The following is a 19889-nucleotide window of genomic DNA, read 5'->3' as shown; positions in this document are numbered from 1 at the left end:
AATTAGACAAGTCACCCACTTCAGTGTGACTGTAGAACTTGCTCTCCACTTTCTTCATTCGTAGAGAGAACATAGTAATGAAGCCAATAATTATTCTATTTAACTTGGCTAGGAAGGAAGACGTTTCCTTTCTACTGAAGAAGCTGCTATATTGCCCCATCCCAATAAGTCTGCCATTTATAGCTTTATATCTATACCTGCACAGGTCCATTTCTGAACTTCAAAATGGAAGTCTAGCATGAAAACTCCACCATTCAGATTAATTGATTAATGATTCAACTATGTTATCAGTGTAAACAAAATAAAACTGAATAAACCATTACAAACGTTGTATCTGTAACTTTGTTACAACAGACAATCATAGATCTTAAACTCTAATGAGAAAAAATTGAAAAATCTATGATAAATGGCTAGATCAGTAGACAAAAGGAAGAGCAAAATTACACAAGCAATAAGGTCTGGACTGTGCAGTCCTCACTCAAGCTGGTTCATATTCACCAGAGCATTGTCACTGAAATCAGTGGGACTATTTGAGAGAGTAAGGGTCACGGAAGCTAGCCCTCTTATATAGAAGCTTAGTGACCTCTTGCAGGTTATTTCCATTAGTGTCCAATCACAGCAATCCTGCCTCTAAGAATAAACTGTGAGTTTGTTGTCAATATGGGAAATCCTTTATAACAATAGAAAAAGAAATTACAAAAGGGGCTTCGGAAAATAGCAGGTATCTTTTACACCTCCTCTGCAAAAAATCTGTTTTTGGTTACCTCATAGGAATTATTCCTATTGACAGTACTTCTGTTAGTCTTCAGCTGACCAGAGGAGGATTTCTATGGTAGTCTTACTGTTTAATCAGCTTGTTCAAAAAGGTGGAGTGTTTGGTTCTGTCCTTCTAACTAACACACAGGTTGTCTGATTTTAACATGAGAGTCTGTCTATGTACTTTTACACCACTGTCGTCAGAGTGCCTCACAATCAATTAATGACTAAAACTCAGTAATGAATTAATCCACATAGCACACCTGTGAGGCAGGGACGTATTATCCCTATTTTACTGATGAGGAACTGAGGCATGAGGCAGATTAAATTGAACCCAGGTTGTTCCATGTTCTATCCACTCAACCAGGGGGTGGGCAAACTTTTTGGCCCGAGGTCCACATCTAGGTATGGAAATTGTATGGTGAGCCATGAATGCTCCCAAAATTGGGGGTCAGGATGCGGGAGGGGGTGAGGGCTCCGGCTGGCGGTGTGGGCTCTGGGGTGGGGCCAGAAATGAGGAGTTCAGGGTGTGGGAGGGTGCTCCGGGCTGGGACCGAGGGGTTTGGAGGGCAGGAGAGGGATCAGGGCTGGGGCAGGGGGTTGGGGTGTGGGAGGGGGTCAGAGGTGTAGGCTCCACATGGCGCTTACCTCAAGCAGCTCCCATGTCCCCACTCCTGCTCCTACATGGAGGCATGCCCAGGCAGCTCTGCACACTGCGCTGTCTGCAGGTGTTGCCCCAGCAGCTCCCATTGGCTGCAGTTCCTGGCCAATGGGAGCTGCCGGGATAGCGCTTGGGTGGGAGCAGCGTGCAGAGCCCAATGGCTGCCCCTAAGTGTAGGAGCTGGAGGCGGGACATGCTGCTGCTTCCGGGAGCCGCACACAGTGGGGAAAGCCCCGGACCCTGCTTCCTGGCGGATGCAGCCCCCGGGCCGTAATTTGCCCACCCCTGCACTAAACAATCTCCTAATACATGGAGGCAGCAGTAACTCACTGAAGTTTCTGCATGTTAAAATGTATCTGTGGGAGACAGACTCCTTGGATTTCAATCACAGAGTCATTTAAATCAGAAATCAGATTTCCCCCATCCTCTTTACTGTAGAAACAGCTTCCTGTCACAAGTGTAGGTCATTTGAGTTGCTCTAATTGCCAAATCCAACCATTCAGTCCATTGACTCCTTCCTTACCACGTTAATTAGGCAAACGCCACAAATGAAGAATTAAGGGTTCTGGGCCTCCCTGTTAAGCGGCTTTAAAGTGAACTGAAAAGGTGCTGCTGAACATGGGGTCTGATGCTTAAATAGGCAGGATGCTGCCTATTGTTGTGATGCTCTTAATTAAGGTCAAAGGTGCAGCGCAGTTAATGCTTAGGTGTTACTGATCTCAGCTGCTAGCAGGAAAATGCAGAATTCTGTAGTTAGGTCTCATCAGGTAGTGAGGGAAGAAATTACTATCAGCTATTTAAAACCATGACATTTTAGTGTGTCTGTATGTATATATAGGACAGAGGTGAGTGAAGTAATATGTTTTATTGGCCCAACGCCTGTCCTTAAATATCAGTAGAGCCCTAAATCACATCACATATCAGAGTTAAATCAAGCTATTTAAACAAAAGTTACCAAAGATTCATCACTCCCCCCAGAGTTCTTCTACTTAATATTCTAAGTGCCCAACCTTGCTCCTGCTAAACTCAATGGTGAAGCTCCTACCGACTTCAGTGAAAACTGGCCCTACCAAAAAAAAAAAAATCTAGATTGTGTTGTAAGGGAATCCTGTAACCCAGTGAAGAAATGAAATAAAATAAAACCATGAACAAGAATGAGAATTCCCATCCGTCCTGACAGCCCGTAAAGCTGAATGTTAGCATACTCTTAGCCATCATTAATATTCAAGACGCATAACTGTAGTTTCCACTGTGTATCATCTTACAGTTGGAATGCAATGACCTTTCTTCTTTTCACCTTGGTCACATTTTTTAAAGCATAATAATAAGAGATTGATCGGATGGTAGCCATTGCATGAATTTCTTTACACAGTTCTTCCTACCCATCTTAATCTTCACCTCCAGGGCAGTGCCCAATGGGGGTGGGGGGGGGGGGAAGCAGGGACATGGGGACACAGAACTCCTCTGGCCCAGGGCCTGCAGTGAGGAGAACAAGCTCTTCTGGCCCCAGGGCTGCAGTGGGGGCACAGAATGTGGTCAAATTTAAATTCCTGCACACACCCCTGTTCACCTTCAATGCCCCTCTCGTTCTAGTAATGAGCTTGCTCTTAGTAAATGCTGTGAATTGCGCCAACTAAAGGATGGATTCTGCAATCCTTCCTCATACAAATACTCCCACTGGTTTAAGTTACCATAAGAAAGGATTGCAAGGTTGGGCCCTGACACCAATGGGGTGGGTTTGTGATGTGGACAAATGTGCCTGGGGAGCAGCAAGGATGAAACCATCAATTAATTTGGTTTCTTGACTCCAGTCAAATTTGAACCTAGGCCTTTAGAGGTGGAAGGATTAACCCTGGCACTGCAGCAGCCTCCACTCATAATTAGTCTTCCCAGTTCCCTCCTTCTCATTTATTTATTTGTAATTTGAAAAAGCTGCACAGTTAATGGTGTGGGGAAGGGGATGAAGCATGCGATTGGCACTGTCATCAACAAATTAACTTTCAATGACGCCCTTCCAAAGGCTGTATTCTCACCTTTTTCTATTCCTCTTGTTCCTGCCATGTTCATATAGTGGCTAAAACAAATAGAAGGAACAGAAGCTGCATTGACACAGAAGATGATGGACCTGGAGAATGAAAAGGTAAGAAATGATCATTCTAAAAAAGTCACTCACTCAGCTAGATCTCCATTTCTGAGAGAAGTCGGTAAACATGATGACATGTTAAGTTGTTGCCGTTTTCTTTGTAGTGGGGATGACCTCATGGTGCTGTCAGGAATAGATTTATAAAACACTGTTTAATGGCTAATGCCTTTGATGTGTAGAGAAAAAACTAATTCAACTGAGACTGAAACATGGCTGTACCTGCAAAATATCACCCAAAAGGGTATAATAAGCAAATAGTATGAAACCTGTCAGTGTGCTTTCTAGGTATATTATTTTGTTTGGCAACAGCAGGTTCTTTGGAGTCTTGGAGTCAAATTTCAGTAGAATTGCACCCGGGATTAATTTGGCCTTTGGTGTGTAATATCAACTAATGAAGTCCTCTTCCTGCTTCTGCTTTTTTGCCATAACCTCTCTTCCCTCTCAAGGATGGATGAATTCCAAAGTGCAATTAAGTCTTTCACTACAAATTTGATATGATACTAAGCTCTCCTTTTGCTGTATGTTGTATGAAAATTTTCTGAATGAATGTTTAGTTTTGTTGATTTATCATGCATGTAGCGCTTTTCATCTTCCAATTGATGTACAAATACTGATTAAACCTTGCCATACATTTTCCCAGTAGATAGATAAACAACATTATCCCCATCTTACAGAAAGGGAGACTGAGGCTGATGGGTGAAGTGACTTTCTTGCCTTTGGCTGTCAGTGTCAAGATTAGAATTTGGCTTTATTGGCTCATTGTCTGGTGCACTGCCTTTGAGAATGGGGCATGATACTAATAATCATGTAATGCAAGGTGTGGGCCCTTTTATCTGTATTACACCAAGAATGACTGTATTTGTAACTCTGAGTTGGAAAATGTAAAAAAATAATATTTTTTCAGGAAAAAATGGAAAACACTAGATTATTTTAAAAAGTAAATTGGAACAAATATGTTGCGTCTCTCTAACTTGACATATAGATGTTTTCATTTGCAATCTGTGATATCTGTAATTCATGTTCACTTCAAGCTTCTGAGTATTTACGCACCAAGTAACTGTATGTATTTGCTCAGGTCAGCAATCTGTCAGTCTCAAAAGCAATAGTCACATCTTGCCCGGCATAACTTGTGTAATAAATATGAAAATATATTTTACGGTGAGATTTTCAGAAGTGCTCAGCATTGGCCTAGCTGCTTCCTGTGGGAGTAGTTAGACCAATGCTGAGTGCTTCTGAAAATCCCATCCTTATTACAATTTCTGACTCCTATTGCTGGTAGTGGCCACCTTGCTTAAATGATGGTGATATCACCTGCGAGTCAGTGTGGTCCCGTGGCTAGGGCACTAGACTGGGACTTAAGCAAGTCACTTCCCCTCCGTGTGCCTGTTTCCCTTCTCACTCTTTCTCCTGTCTACTTAAGTTGCAAGCTCTTTAGGGAAGAGACTGTCTCTTATTGTATGTTTGTACAGCATCCACTGGGGCCTGGATCTTGTATTGGGCCCTTCTGGGTGCTGCTGTAATAGAAAAAAATAATTAACAATAATTGTGCCATTGCCAATAAACATCCAGCATCCAAGACTGAAATAAGTTCCCATTTTGCTTTTATATTAGTTCATGGATCATTGAAAGAACTCCAGTGTTTAATAAAGTCTGAAAACATTCAACATTACAGTTTATGAATTATATCAGAATGAAAACAGCATGGAACCTTGTTCTAGTCTCCCATATTTGACTTCCATGCTGCCATTGTAAGAAATAATGGCTTATTTCAACAACTGGGTACCTCCAATAATAAGGAACAATATATATAATTAGTTCTTATGCTTACTGACACTTCAGACTGTCAGGTTACTGTGCTGAGCAGTTTTCTTTTAAGCCAAATAACATTTCAAACAGGAATTTTGATTTATTACTAATTACTGATGTTTGTCCAAATTCTGTCCCTATACTTATGTGCACAATTCCCACAGACATTATTGGGAATTGCATTTGAAAGCAAACAAAACCCGGAGTCAATCTGAACATCTTTTCTTACTATTGACATAGGCCAATCATTTCTGGCAAAGCTTTCTGCTTTTAAAAGCCTTTCGTTATACACACTAGCCCATTTTTTATTTTTAATGAAAGCTAAAGGCCTTTATTATAAAGTACATGGATTTATATTTAAACTGCTTTTTGTTCCATATGTTGAGGAAACACAAAAGTTCATCTTTAAATAAAAATGACTATAAATGGTAAGTCTGACCAAACTGCCTTTCTGCTTTCTGGACTACTTGTTTATGAGCACCCATCACCACAAAAAGAATCATATAAAGCCAGTATTTTCCAGCCTGATTATGGTGTTTACTTGTGCTTATTAAAAGTTCCAGAGCACTTTTTTCAAGAGCAAGTTTGCTGGTCTCTGTGTACTGGCTAAGTTCTACCTATTTAGAGTCTCATTCTAAGACTCAGTCTTCCTAGAGCTTCAGTTTTCGATATTGAGTTCCATGGAATCCTGATCTGTTCAGCATTTCAGTGACAGCAGATATGATCCATGTATAATATACAGGTGGCCGGTTGGTCAGGAACAAACGTGCTATAGCAGCGGACAGATAAGGTATTATTACGAGGGTGAGTGAGTTTAGTGATTGAAAAGTACTCAGAAATCCTGAGTTCTAATCCTAGCTTCTGCAACTGTGTCGGCAAAGTCCCTTAACTTCCCTGGCCCGCCGTTTACCCATCTCAGACTAGAGCTACCTACCTTTATAGGAGTAATGTAAATTTAGAACCAAATCTTGCCCTCTGCCAGGCAAGTCTGATGGGAACCAGAAGGCATAAAGAACCTCTTTTCATTCTATGCTAGCAGTGGAGCAGGATCTCTGCCTTGCACTAAGGAGGGGTCCTGGACCCCACATCAGCTAGTCCCCTCCCCCCCACTTCCTAATTCAAATAAAATTTGCTGACTAGAGCACGTAGCTGCACACTTGCCAAGCTAGTACGTAGACTGAGGTCTGCAGCATGAACCCTTCAGGAGCATATATTACTCATTTTCAAAGGAGCAGCGACGTGCACTTAACAACATGATTTTCTCCCCTCTCTTGGCCTGCCTTGTGTAAATAATGGCTCTTGTACTGCACACATGGTGGACATGCTTCACCCGTCTCTCCCTCCTTTGTGTGTGCCTCTGTCAGATAAAGGCAGGATCTTGCCCTTAAGGTTTGTACTGTATTTTAGAGATCATCAAAGGAAAGGTGCTTTCTAGATACACATAGTTAATATGATGGTTTTTGATTAGTATTTTTTTTTAATCTAATACTCTAAATAGCCTAACTATAAATATGACCCATGGCTTTAGGTTCTCAGTTGCTTTCAGGTGACAGTGACTGAGAGATCGCATACCAAAAAAATGGTGAACTTTATGATTCCTCATGACTTAGGATAAAGAACAAACCCTCCATTGTTTTTATTATTGCTCAGGACCTGTTCAGTAAACAGAAGGGTTATTTAGAGGAAGAACTCGACTACAGGAAACAAGCTCTGGACCAGGCTTACATGGTAGGAAAAGAACAGTCATTAAATTTTCATGCTTGATCAGATTTGATAAAATACAGATGAAAAAAATTAAATAGGGTTCTTTTTTAAATGATTTTTTGTTCTGCTAGATTAGGAAACCAAAAATTACTTAAATGGAGGATAGATGACGCAGGAAATGGGTTAAAATAATTGGAATTGTTATTCTAAAATGTGCAAAATGCAACATTTTGGTGGTAGAATTGATTGCCAGAGCTAGGCTAACAGTGTGCACGGTGATCATGAGTAAAATATGCAGAAAATGACTATAAAACATTTCAAATGTTATTTTTCCAGCTATTTGTAAATATTTTGCTATTAACTTCTGCAAACCCAGAGATGTCCATCCTTTCCATCCTATCTATTTTAACCTCTTATAGACTTCTTAAATAAAATCACAGGTTTTGGTCATCTCAGGTTGAGCAACAAAATAAGGAAAATCCTCTGAATTAGCACATTAGTGCACTCAGCTTCATTAGGTGGAGTAAAACCTCAAGAAACAGAAGTATTGTGGCATGAAGGATTGTTTACATATTGTAGGCTTTTCAAATTGGAAAAGAATTCTTAGGGAAGCAGTGTGGTCTAGTGTTTAAAGGAGGTAACTGGGAGATTGAGTATCTGTGTTCCATTCCTAATACTATGTGACCTTGGGCAACCCATTTAAACTCTCTCTGCCATAGTTTATGCATCTGTAAAATAGAGACAATTACCTACCTCACAAAGGTGTTGTGAGGTTTAGTGGGTTGCTATCAGATAATTTAGATCCAAATAATGTTGTTCTGGATGGTGTTCTTTCATATGATCATACAAAACATAATTGTAAAAGAAATAAGATGTCTTATTTTAGTCGGTGAATATAGATTTCTGTTTGGATTTTAACATTCTCTGCTGTTCGCCTCCCAAATATTGCAGCATTTGGTTAGTGCATGAGAAACTGAAAGTAAAATTGACGACAAACTAACAAGAAACAAAAGATTTATTGGTGTGCCCTAGCCCTCAAGTACCCTGACAGACCAGAAAACACAGGTGTTTCTTTACTTGATGAAATTTCTGATTCTGTGCTTTAACTTTTGATCCCCTTGAGAGACGAGTCTCTGGAATTGCTTATGATAACTCAGAACAAAGAGAATGAAGGAAACCTGGAATAACAGCAGATTAGAACGGTAGGGTCGGAGAGAGAGAAATGAGTGACAGGCTTTTTCTTGCAGTAAGTTGTTATATCACTTGCAGTTCTTCTTTTTGATGCCTTGTAAACAGTTTTATTCTCTAGGCTGATTTAACAGTCCAGCTGCAATGAGGGAAAACACTTGTTTGGCACTAACCTTTTAACTTAGAATTGGCAGTGGGGCCCTGGTTGAATTGAACAAAAACTTGGCATCTGGGAAAATGCTGTATCTTTTGTCTTTCCCAACACGTACTGTGAACTCTGGTTAAATTAAACAAATCAATCATTCAAGTGAACAGAACACAAGGCCCATGCTGGAAACAGTCTCATAAGAACATGTGCACGGTGTATGGAATGCTCTTCACTGCTCACGAGTGCTGCTTTTCTGCTCTCTAGCTGTGTCCTTCCTCCCCGTTAAGCTTGGCTTGCAAGCGTTGTTGTCGTGTTGGTTTGTTTGCCTGCTGTATTCAAACGTGAGCCTGTTTGTGTGTGATTTGGGTTGGCATTAGAAAATCCAGGAGCTGGAAGCCACGCTGTATAACGCTCTGCAGCAGGACCCTGGAAGGCGGGCGAGTGAGTCCTTGAATGAAGTGCAGAGGGAGGATTTGCGAGCTGCGGTGGAGAAGGTGCGGAGGCAGATCCTGAGGCAGAGCCGCGAGTTTGATAGCCAGATCTTGCATGAGCGCATGGAGCTGCTGCAGCAGGCACAGCAGGTAACTCACCACTCCTTCGCCCCACATCAGTGTTACCACAACTGTCACCACCATCATCAGCACAAGAGTACTACATCACTGTCGCCTTGCTAAATTATTCCTAGTCTTATTATTTATATTGCTGTCATTCCAGGGAGCCCCAATCAGAATTGGGACCGCATGGGCACTGTACATACACAAAATACAACGGACTGTCCCAGAGAGCTTATAGTCTAAAGCCTCCATCTTGTAAATTGTTCCGTGTGAGCAGAGCTATGCTGACTTCAAGGGGGCTCCATGGACAGACTGGGTCTGCCTGCATAGAACACTGTAAGAGGCTGGCCTGCACCTTTAAGGGCCAGTGACCCTGTGTCCAGCCAGCCCTGTTTGATTATCTAATCCAGCTGAGAAGGGATCAGGTGGATAAAGGGCTGAATTTAGTCAGCTGAGAGCTGAGGCTGGCTCTTGTGACTGGCCCTGGAACAGGGAGAGATGCAGATTGAAAGGCTTCTGGACCCCCTGCAACCTGGGTTGGTCAGGGGAATAACTTGGTATTGTGGTGCCCTGAAGGAAGGGTCAGAAAGAGACTTGGAGGTCATGTAATTCCTTCCTTGGCTGGGGAAGATAGGCCGGTAGCCCTATATGTGGTGGAGAATGTGGGCAGGCAGACAGCTTCTGGAACTGAGAGAAAGATGAGGCAGCATAAGAAAAAGTGGAGAACAGGAAAGCAGTTATAGAAAGGACAGTGGCAGAAATGATGGTTAGCAGGGTTTACCTGGTGGATTCCCCCCTTCCTTTTTTAGTAGGATAGGATGGGAGGAGACATCCAGCTGTTGGCATCATAACAGTCAGCCACAACTCCTGTAGGGTCAACAAAAACAGTTCCTGAAGCACCTGCAGAAATGGGCTCCAGGGGGTCTTGCTGGTCCTGAAGAGGGCAGCTCAGGTAGGCCAGGCCATGGTAGGTGAAGTTGGGCTCAGAAGATGACCCTGAGGCTTTCCTCTGCACCTTTGAGTGAGTGGCCAGTGCTGCCAGCTGGAAGGAGTCAACTTGGGTGGCCAGGGTGGCACCATTTCTGACAGGGGACAGGAGAGGCCGAGGCAGTATACCAAGCCTTGAATGACAAGCAGTCTGGCTCAAATCCAGAGATAAAAGTTACCATTTTAGACAGACTGGAACTGACTCGAGGCATATCCTCACCTGTTCCACACTGAGCCATTTCCATGAGTAGTGGCCCAGTGGTAGTGGGACCTCATCACCCATTGTTTGTGGAGACAATCATGGGTCTAATGATTCTGAAAGAATTCTTGCAGATTCTGCCTGTGGGAGCCCAAAGCTGGATAGGGCATTTTCAGCCATGATCTGTGGGTGAGGTAGTGGACAGAGTGGGGGTTGAGGGAGCTGAGCAGCAAGGCAGACTAACAGTACCCACTGGGGAAAGTGAGAATAGGAGGAGCTCTGACCTCGAGAGGCTGGGAAAACTCTCCAGGGGACCAAATCCTGCTTAGCCCTGAATATAACTGTCAAGCTGTCTAGAGTGGCTTACAACCATGAGTGCCAACCTCAGGGCAGACTGTTAAGAAACAGGACACAAACCGATTGTGTGTTCTATATAGTACACCAACACAGTATCAAGTGTGAACTCCTCAAGCACTAGAACAGCCTTAACATGGAGTCACAGACAGCCCTCTTGAGCACTCCGGTCTATCTTGCCACCTAGGCAAGCCTGCCTTTGAGATAGATGGTCCCTTACACCAAAAATCACAACAATATTCAGGTTACTCCGAGTCCCAAAGGACCAGTCACTTACCCCAGATCAGTTGTTCCTCAGATCTCAAATCACAGACAATGTTTATAGTCAGTCCTACAATGACAACTAAAGATTTACTAAGAAAAAGAGATAAAGGTTAAACATACACACACAAATGAGTTACAGTCTTAGTTTCCAAAAGATTATAGTAGCTGCTATATATGCATGCTCTATATGTCCTTTAAGGCTAACATTAACTAAGCAGGTTGGGGATCCCTTTCTTATGCTTTGAAATATTGCCCTTTCTGAATTCCAAGCAGCATAGTGATGGTAATTTCTCCTTAACAGGGATAGATATTCCCTTTCCCCCAGTGTTTGAGCTGTGATAGGACGATGGCTTCTGCATGTACCTTCTTCATGAGGGGGAAGAAGCAATTAACAATCTTTTAGCCACTGATGTTCCTCAATGCTTTGTCTGGTGTCTATAGGCCTTCCTTTGTTGAGGAGTTGATGCCTTTTGTGGTAAACTAGTGTTTCGCACTTGGTAATGCTTCTCTCCTGATCATGGGGGTTTACAGTCTTAGCAAACATTTTTATAGTTAAAGGGCAAACTCTTAAATATTATCTTATAACATGGGATACAGATGATATATGTAAGATTAATACATGCAGCATCCTACACGCATTTCATAAAGTCTAAATTCTAAACACATTCTTTTCAACTTAACATCTATTTTAACAGTACTAGCACAGGCGAGCCAGACTGGTTTCCAGCGATACATTTGTCCATGTTCAGTGAGGCCCAGGGGCTGTGGAATGAGCTACGACCCAGTCTGCTAGTGTCGCACTCCCAACACCAAACGGGTGCGGGAAGGAGTGTCACCGATACTCCTGAATACGCCTCAAGGCCCCACCCTCCTATTCTTGAGAAGGCATCTGCCACTACATTTTCTTTCCCCTTGATATGGATTATTTCCATGTTATACTCTTGCAGAGCTAGGCTCCAGTGTAACCGCCTGGAATTGGTCTCTTTACTCCCAACTAATATGGTTACAGTGAGATAAGCTTTAATTGTATAATTTAAAAAATGATGTTTTAACAGACTAAGTTGCTTAACAGCCCAAATGATGGCATAGCAGCCTCACTCGATGACAGCATAGTTCGTTCATGGGGTGTGGAGGGGTGTCAGTTTTTTACTCAAGAAGGCAACAGGATGCCTCTCGTCCCCCACCCCAATGTTAGAAATATGAGTGCACAGCACAAAGGGTTTGCTGAAATCAGAGCTGGCTAAAACTGGCTCTTTAGACAAAGCCTCTTTTATGTCCTTGAAGCTTTTCTCCCAAGCCTGGGTCCATACCACCTGATCTGGCTTCCTCTTTTTTGTGAGGTCTGTTATGGGGTCCACCATATCACTAAACCCTTTACAACTCTCCGGTAATGGTTGGCCAGACCAATAAAGGATTGGGCCTGCTTCTTGGTTTGTGGGCCACACCAGTTCTGAATAGCTTCTACTTTTAAAGGGTCAGGGTGAACAAACCCACTCCTCAACCTGTGTCCTAAATAAGATACCTCTGCACTCCCCATCTTACTTTTGGAGACCTTGACAGTGATGTTAGTGTCTTTAAGCCTCTGCAATACAATTCCCATATCATTCAGATGATCTTGGCAGGAGTCACTAAAAATAGCCAAATCATCTACATAAGCAGTACTTCATTGACAAGCCTCTAAAAGGTAGCCCCTGCATTAATTAATCCAAAAGGCATAACCTTAAACTCATGTAGACCAGATTCCACTATAAAAAATTATTTTTCCTGGGCCTCAGCATCTAAGGAATTTGCCAATTCCCTCAAAGTGAAATTGGGTGTGCTTATGAATGTTGTCCCACCCAATAAGTCCAGTTGGTCCTCTATCCAGGGTGTGGGGTAAGAGTTAAATTGGGTGATAACATTTTGCCTCCTAAAATCCACACAAAATCTCAGAAAGGGTTTTATCCTTTTTAGGGTATCACAATAATAGATGCCCAGGGGGCTTTTTGATTTAGCTACCCCCTCTCCGTATACAGTATGCTTTCCACTTTTTCCTGGATCTGCTTTTGCATTTCTCCTTTAGCACTAGCCTGAAAACTGGAGTATAAAATAAGACTTTAGTACCTCACCAGGACACCTCTTTTTGCTTGTGAGAGCCTCTCGGTACAACAAACCTCCTCCTAGAAAAAAATCTACTCTTTCCTTCCCTAGCCAGGGTATTATTCTGAGCTGCATTCCTCTCCTTGCCCAGGAAAGGATCAGCCTGCTGAGCCTCAATAAACTCCTTTGGAGTCTCACTGAAGTTGAGAGCAAATTCTGGCAAAGCAGTGGAATTGTCAAGCTGCTGCCTTCTGCTGACAAAGGAGTGAGGGCATTTCCCTCCCCTCACAGCCCTCCTTGCTGCCCACAGACAAAGTGGGTGAGGCAGAGCTGTACTGGCTGCAAGTTATGACATTAACCTGCTTAGACATGGTTAAAATATCATTGTCTATTAAAATATCAGCAGGTAGAAAATTCCTAATGCCTACAACAACATTTCTCTTAATCGCCTCCCACTTGATGTGGATCTTAGCCAAAGGTACAGTTACAGAGAATTCAGCCAAAGCTAGTATATTTAAATTCTTACCAGAGAGTTTGTCTTCCTCCCTTACCAAACTTTCCTTTACTTGGGACGCTGTGCCCCGCCAGCCCTTACAATCTGTGCCCTTTACCTTAGCATTCTTAATAAATTCTTCACTTCCTTCCCAAGACACCATCTTAATACAGTTCAGTGGGCCTTTTACCTCCTCTGCTAATTTGGTTTTATATGACCAGGAGCCCCACAATGATGACAGATGACTTGCCTTCCCTTAGGACAGGGGGTTTTAAAACCTGGGCTTGCAATTTTTTTAAATCAAAGTTGAGGACAGGTTTATTTCCAGACCCCTTCTCCCTCTTAACCTGGGGCACAGGGGGGTTTCCCTTCCCCTGAGATTTGTGCCCCCATGAGCCCTTGGTTCAACAATTTCTTTAGCCTCCAAAATTGTGGAAGGTGAGGTTTTTTTATTTTATTTTTTGTCACAGATGGCTGCCTTTAGCTTGTCTGTAACTACCCATAACAATTGTTCCTGAGCCACCAGATCAAGCAGTTTTTCATAGTAACCTTCAGCCCCTGTCACCATTATCTATTTTCTCATAAAATGACACACTTTGTACACATATTCAACGTGTGACATAGTCAAACATTTTAAGATTTCTATACTTCAGTAGGACTCAGGGGTAATCTTAAACCCTTCAATATGTTTTCTTTACATTTCTTATACTTCATAGCATCACCCTCTTCCATATCATTAAAAACTTGTCTTGCCTTCCTGGTTAATCTGGTCAAGAGGATAGGCATCCATTTATTCTCTGAGATAATGTGGATCCCACTCAGTCTCTCAAAGGAGGACAAGAACTCTTCTATACAGTCAGTCTCTTTATCAATTGGGCAGACTTTCTCCCACTCCCTTGTGTCTTGGGGCGGATGGGCAGAGGGGTTGTATTCACTGGCTGGGGAATCTCCTTTTGCTGCTCCCGTACTCTGAGCTGCAATGTGTGAGCTTCCATCGCTTCTGGTGTGCCCTCTCTTCAGCTTCAGCGTTGCCTCTGACTGCTGCTGTTCCATGTGTCTTTGATGGCTCTCTCCGTGACCTGTTGGCTGGCCATGCATCTTTGGCGAGCTCTTTTGTCAGCCTCCTCATTGGCTTTGACTGCTACTTGGGTTGAATCAGTTTCCCTGATCCACAGTTCTTCCATCAGGTTCTCATCCTTACGTTCTTCCTGGGCTGCCAAATCCTGCAATCAAGCCAGTTCCCCTGCAATGGTCTCTGTGGCATATGGTACAGGAAGGTCCTTGGATGCATGGTCAAAACTTCAGAGTAAAGCTCTCAGTTCCAGGTCTGGGGTTTTCCTTTTATAGGATATTCCCCTCTGCAGGCAGAGATGTTCAAGGTCTTTTGTCTCAAGATTATCATACGAGAGTTGTTCACTCATTGTGTCTAATCTTTAACCTTTAAAACCTCTCAGTATCAACTTTAAACTTTTAATAGTGCTGGGTTATGCTCTATAAATCTAATTGACCTGCAGAATTCTGCCAAGGCTATTCATTTGTCAGTGTTCAGTGAGGCCCAGGAGCGTTGGCATAAGCTGGCACTGGGTCTGCCAGCATCACAGTAGGGTTTCAGAAGGATGGCTCCCAGGACAGCGTCAAGGTGGGGAGAACAGCGTAGTCTGTTAATGGAACTGTGTGACCTTCAGGTGCCTGAAGTGAGGCAGGAGGGCAGAGGCGTTCTCCTTCGGTCAGGGGTCCAGGGATATGGGGGAGGGATTGGACCCAAAGATCAACACACATGCAGAAATGGTGTACAGAGCAGACTTAGAAGTGGTGGCAGTAGCCACTAAAACTACCCTGCTGGCCACTCGAGGAATGGGTTGGAGAGATCTGGGGAAGAAGATTCCTGTGACTGATAAGAATAGGGTGGAGGCCAATGGCTCAAGCTAGCAGCCTGCAGATTTAGATGGCAGAATGCTCTCTTCAAGGGACAAGGTTTTGGAACAAGCAGTAAAGAGGGAACAAGAAGTTGTCCATATGAAGATGAAAGATGCAATTGATAAGCAGAGCACTTGATATTGGAGGAGGAGGTGATGAAACTTCACCGGGAAATCCTCCTGCAGAAATAGAACACATCTTAGAAGGATGAGAAGTTTGGGACCCTGGAGGGAGAAGTTGACTGCCTCCCCCGCCCCCAAAAAAGACAGGTATGTAACAGGGTATCCTTCCCCTTTAAGGGCCAGGAGACATGGGTCAGCCAGCCCTTTCATCTATCAGACTCAGCTGGGAAGGTAGGTGATCCCTCTGAAGGGCTGATAGAGCTCAGCTGAAGGGCAGTTCTGAGGGAGAGGGGTTGGGCCCTGTGTGGTAGCGGCACAGATTGAAAGACCCCTGGGCCCCTGCAGCCTGTGTTGTTTCAAGGGAATAGCTTTATTTTGTGTTACTCTGTGAGGGTTTTTTTGTTTGAATTAATAAACTGTGCTCTGAGGAAGAGACTTGGGCATGGCCTTAGTTCCCCCTGGGTTGGGGGAGAAAGGTCAGCAATTTCCTACTAGCATGTTCCAGGATTGGGGCCTAAATAGAAACAACATGCAAGAGGAGGTTGTTAGAAGCACAATCGAGGGCGAAAGACAATACAAGGATGTCAGTAATACGAATGAAGTGTAGCACATATGTCATGTCTTGGGGTTCAACTCAGACCAGTGAGAGGTTGTGTCATCACCTGTCCTGTAATCCTGGGTGCCTTAAATGCTCTGTTGCAGTGGCTCACGGCCTGGATACCAACAGTCGGCAGACATGTATGAAGGTGGGCGCTGTAATTCATGTTTCATAAATTATACAGGGCTATATAATGCCATCAATTTTTAAGCAAAGCTCCTCATCGAATCACTGTGGAGTTTTACTTAAACATTAGTGGCATGATATGGCCTGCTGACAAGAAGCTGTAGACATCGTAATTAAAGAAACAAGCCCTGAAGCATGCAAGCTGGCACTATATACTCCACAGCATCTTTCAAAGGAGCAAAGTTTCAAATGATAGTCCCTCAATTTAACACTGTTGCCAAATGGGTTTGTTTTTGTTGAAACACCATATCAGAAACCTATGAAATTAAATATAAACATCTTGGGGCCCTTTCTGGCCTGAAAGAACAATATTCCTAGAGCTACAGTCACACTACTGCAGTTGGATTAGGTCAGCATTTCTCTGATAGGTTCCTATTTGCAGGCATTGATCATTCCTTCTCTGTTAAAACTGAATATAGAAAATGTAAACCCCAGGGAACCCAATGCATATAATCTTAATACAAATCGTTTCTGGCCAGATTTGAGCTATGAAAGTACCAAAAGAAAAGTTCTTGGCCTCAAGCAATGGGTACTGTGTGTGATGAGCACTTCTGAAAATCAGGTCTTATGTTTTAGGATTTTTTTTTCTTACAGAACTCATCTCTTCTCTCCAGGCTTACTCTCCCTCCCTCCCCAGAATCTATCAGGTCTTCCTGGTGCACCTGTTGGAAGGAGAAGATCTTGAAGAAACTTTGCTAAATGTCCAGTTTCAGAGTAGCAGTCGTGTTAGTCTGTATCCGCAAAAAGAAAAGGAGTACTTGTGGCACCTTAGAGACTAACCAATTTATTTGAGCATAAACTTTCGATGAAGTGAACTGTAGCTCATGAAAGCTTATGCTCAAATAAATTTGCTAAATGTGTCCATTAGTACTTGACAGCTTTTTAGTTCTTACTGGTTTTGCTGTGATAGGCATTGTTCTTTTAGCCACACCTATATTTATATCTATCCATTTATCCATCTATAGTTACCTGAAGTCTTTGTACAATGCTCATCACCATATACAGTATAACTTTGTAGAATGCACCCGTGTAAGAACAGCAGGGCATATGAAATTGAGATCTAGTACCAACAGGTACTTAATATTTTCAAATATCTATTATTCCTGAATTACAGGTGGGGAAACTGAGCCAGGGAGGGTAAGTAATTTGCCAAAGACAACGGAGAACATGTGAGTGGCAGAACTGGATCAGAACTTGGAAAACTTCCTGGCTCCATTTGGGTACACAGTCCGCTAGACTACACAGTCTCAAACGAAGTTGTGTTTTTTTGCTTTATTTATACCCTCAGTGTTGTAACAGGAAACAGAATCAGAATCATTCATAGCAAACCCATTTATTCTTAATCAAGTGACAGTATTGGTGGGTTTCCTGTGAGGCTAGTGCTTATTAATAACATCCCCAAAGTTCTGTGCACTTATTAAAAAACAAATGCTGATTAACAGTGTCACGGGGATTCATAGATTATAAAGCCAGAAGGGGGTCACTGTGATCATGTAGTTTGACCGCCTATATAACACCGGTCATATGACTTCTCTGAATTAATTCCTGTTTGAACTGGAACATATCCTTTAGAAAAATATCCCATCTTGATTTAAAGATTTCCAGCACAAACCTTGGTATATTGTTCCAACAGTTAATTACCCTCACTGTTAAAAAATTGTGCCTTTATAATAGTCTGTATATTTGGGCATCCTCTACTGTATTAAAGAGCACTGACCATTCTTCCTGCCCCTTTGTTAACTCTTATGTCAGGGCAGGACTAAGGAGAATGAGGTGGCCCCTAATGGGGCTGCAGTGGTTGACACAGATATTTCCTGTTTCAGAGAAACTTTGAAAGAGCTTATAATAGAAACTTCATTTTGTCATTTCAAAGGTCTGAGTTTCTCTGAAATTGGGTTTTCAACACCTACTTGTCTATACAACTCCTACAAGGCCTCTGGCCTGGTCCCCCTCTGACGCCCTTCTGATGCTCTAGCCATGGTGGCTTCTGGAGCACAGCTCCATGGGCCCTGGGAGAATGGATGCAGCTTTTACTTAACCTGAATGGTTGCAGTTTACAAGCAAGCTTAGTGTCCTGAAGGGAGTGCAGAGAAGGTCCCATAGTGGAGGAAGACAAAGGTGAGCTCTGTGCTTCTGCATAAAGTGAGCCTTGACAGCATGGCAGGTGGGGTAGTAGGGGCAGGAAGTGTGCCTAATCAATGAGCATGGGGTTGTCAGTGTCTGAGATGAAGGGAGCTGGTCTCTATACAGGTCTTAGTGGCTCAATATGAAAATGGCATTTGCTTTATGGGGGAGCTGCTGAGTCTCAAAGTGCTCTTTATGAGGAGTGCTATGTTGACTGAAATTGGCAGGGTGTGTGTGTGTGTGTGTGTGTGTGTGTGTGTGCTTTTACAGCTCTCCAGCTGCCTCTTGGTCCAGATACAAGGAGTGAGTTCTCAGCCACAGGATGCTGTCTGTGCTCCTAGTGAAAACACTTGAAATTAACTTAGTATGGAGACATTTAAAACACTTCAGGTTGGTAGTATAGTTTCACCCATCAGTGCATAATGGGAATCATTCATGTATCCCCGCTGTGCATTAAGGAAACCAGGCCTTTCTGTGGAATTATACTAGCTCACACCGTCATACTTTTATTAAACTCTAGCTGCTTTTATTAAACTCTAACTGCAACATGCAGACTTTGGGCCACATCCTCAGCTAGTGCAAATTGGCAATGCACCATTGAATTCAATGGCGGTGCGTTGATTTACACCACTCCTTATACTTGTGGGAGGCAACATATGTTAATTAACAATCTGTCGTGAGCAGCTTGTGATATTTGCTACTAGCAATAAGGTCCAACTGCTTCTACTACACGTTGCCACAAAAATGTGCTGATGTGTTGCACAGCTCTTTGAAAGCTAGTGGTGGGTATATTATTAAACTTTTTAATGAAGAGCTTCCTTTAAAAGAATTAATTTGCACCTCCAGCCAGCACAGCAACATGATTTTTCGATATTTGGCCAAGGGATCATTTTAAATATAGTAAGCTTCATAGTAAAAAATATATATATATATTAGAAACTGCCATGCTGCGGCTACAAAGAACATTGGACCGAGACAGCTGTTTAATAGAATGCAGTGTACTGGGTTACCAGAGCAAAAGCTACAGTGATGTTAAATCTCATTTCAGAAAGCAGATTTAATCAAAATGATCAGCGTGTATCAATGCACTGAAGTAATTGTGTGAATTGATGTTCTCTGCTGAAATGAGTAAGTTATTGAGGATCAGGTTCTGCCACCCTCATTGACACTGAGTAGGATCTTACTCTGTGAGCATTCTCAGGGTGCTTGTGGAGTAGCGACCTATCTAATGTGAACAGAACCTGGCCTTAACTTAGGATAGGTTAATTCATTTGGCAGTATGCAAACACAAGAGAAAAACATAATAAAACCCGAACTACTTCTACCTTTATTTTTGTTTTTACTGTATTTTACGATGCAGAGAAAGGTCTGGAAAATCTTTAAAGGACAGCAGATTGATACGCACCCAGCTCCAGACACGGTTGCTGTCAATCGGAGAGAGGGAGGGAAATTTATTTATGCAAAAAAGTAATTTCCTCCTTGCAGTCTCCTCTGTCCCAGCTTCCTTTTATCAAATCATAGGAGAAAGAAATAGAAAAGACCTATTAGTTCAGCTTATCACCTCTACAAATCAGATTTTCTCCAATGCCACATTAGAATTTAAATA

At 42.7% G+C, this 19889-nt stretch overlaps 1 protein-coding gene across 7 annotated transcripts in view; it reads left to right on the top strand.

Annotated features, from left to right (window-relative positions):
- JAKMIP1 (janus kinase and microtubule interacting protein 1) overlaps window positions 1-19889 on the top strand; it is a 316709-nt gene that overhangs the window by 212454 nt on the left and 84366 nt on the right. For 6 of the 7 annotated variants that reach the window (XM_073342549.2, XM_073342544.2, XM_073342542.2 and 3 more), the window contains 3 exons: window positions 3489-3557; window positions 7017-7094; window positions 8784-8987. In XM_073342549.2, the coding sequence (XP_073198650.1) occupies window positions 3489-3557; window positions 7017-7094; window positions 8784-8987 (351 nt within the window). Of the gene's footprint in view, window positions 1-3488; window positions 3558-7016; window positions 7095-8783; window positions 8988-9120; window positions 9227-19889 lie in introns of those variants that run through there. The other variant, XM_073342548.2, reaches the window with a different exon arrangement.

This window comes from Lepidochelys kempii, chromosome 4 (assembly GCF_965140285.1).
Source record: "Lepidochelys kempii isolate rLepKem1 chromosome 4, rLepKem1.hap1, whole genome shotgun sequence".
In the NCBI taxonomy this organism is placed as follows: domain Eukaryota; kingdom Metazoa; phylum Chordata; order Testudines; family Cheloniidae; genus Lepidochelys; species Lepidochelys kempii.
Note: the sequence above shows the minus strand (reverse complement) of the source record. Positions and strands in the feature narration are given on the sequence as shown.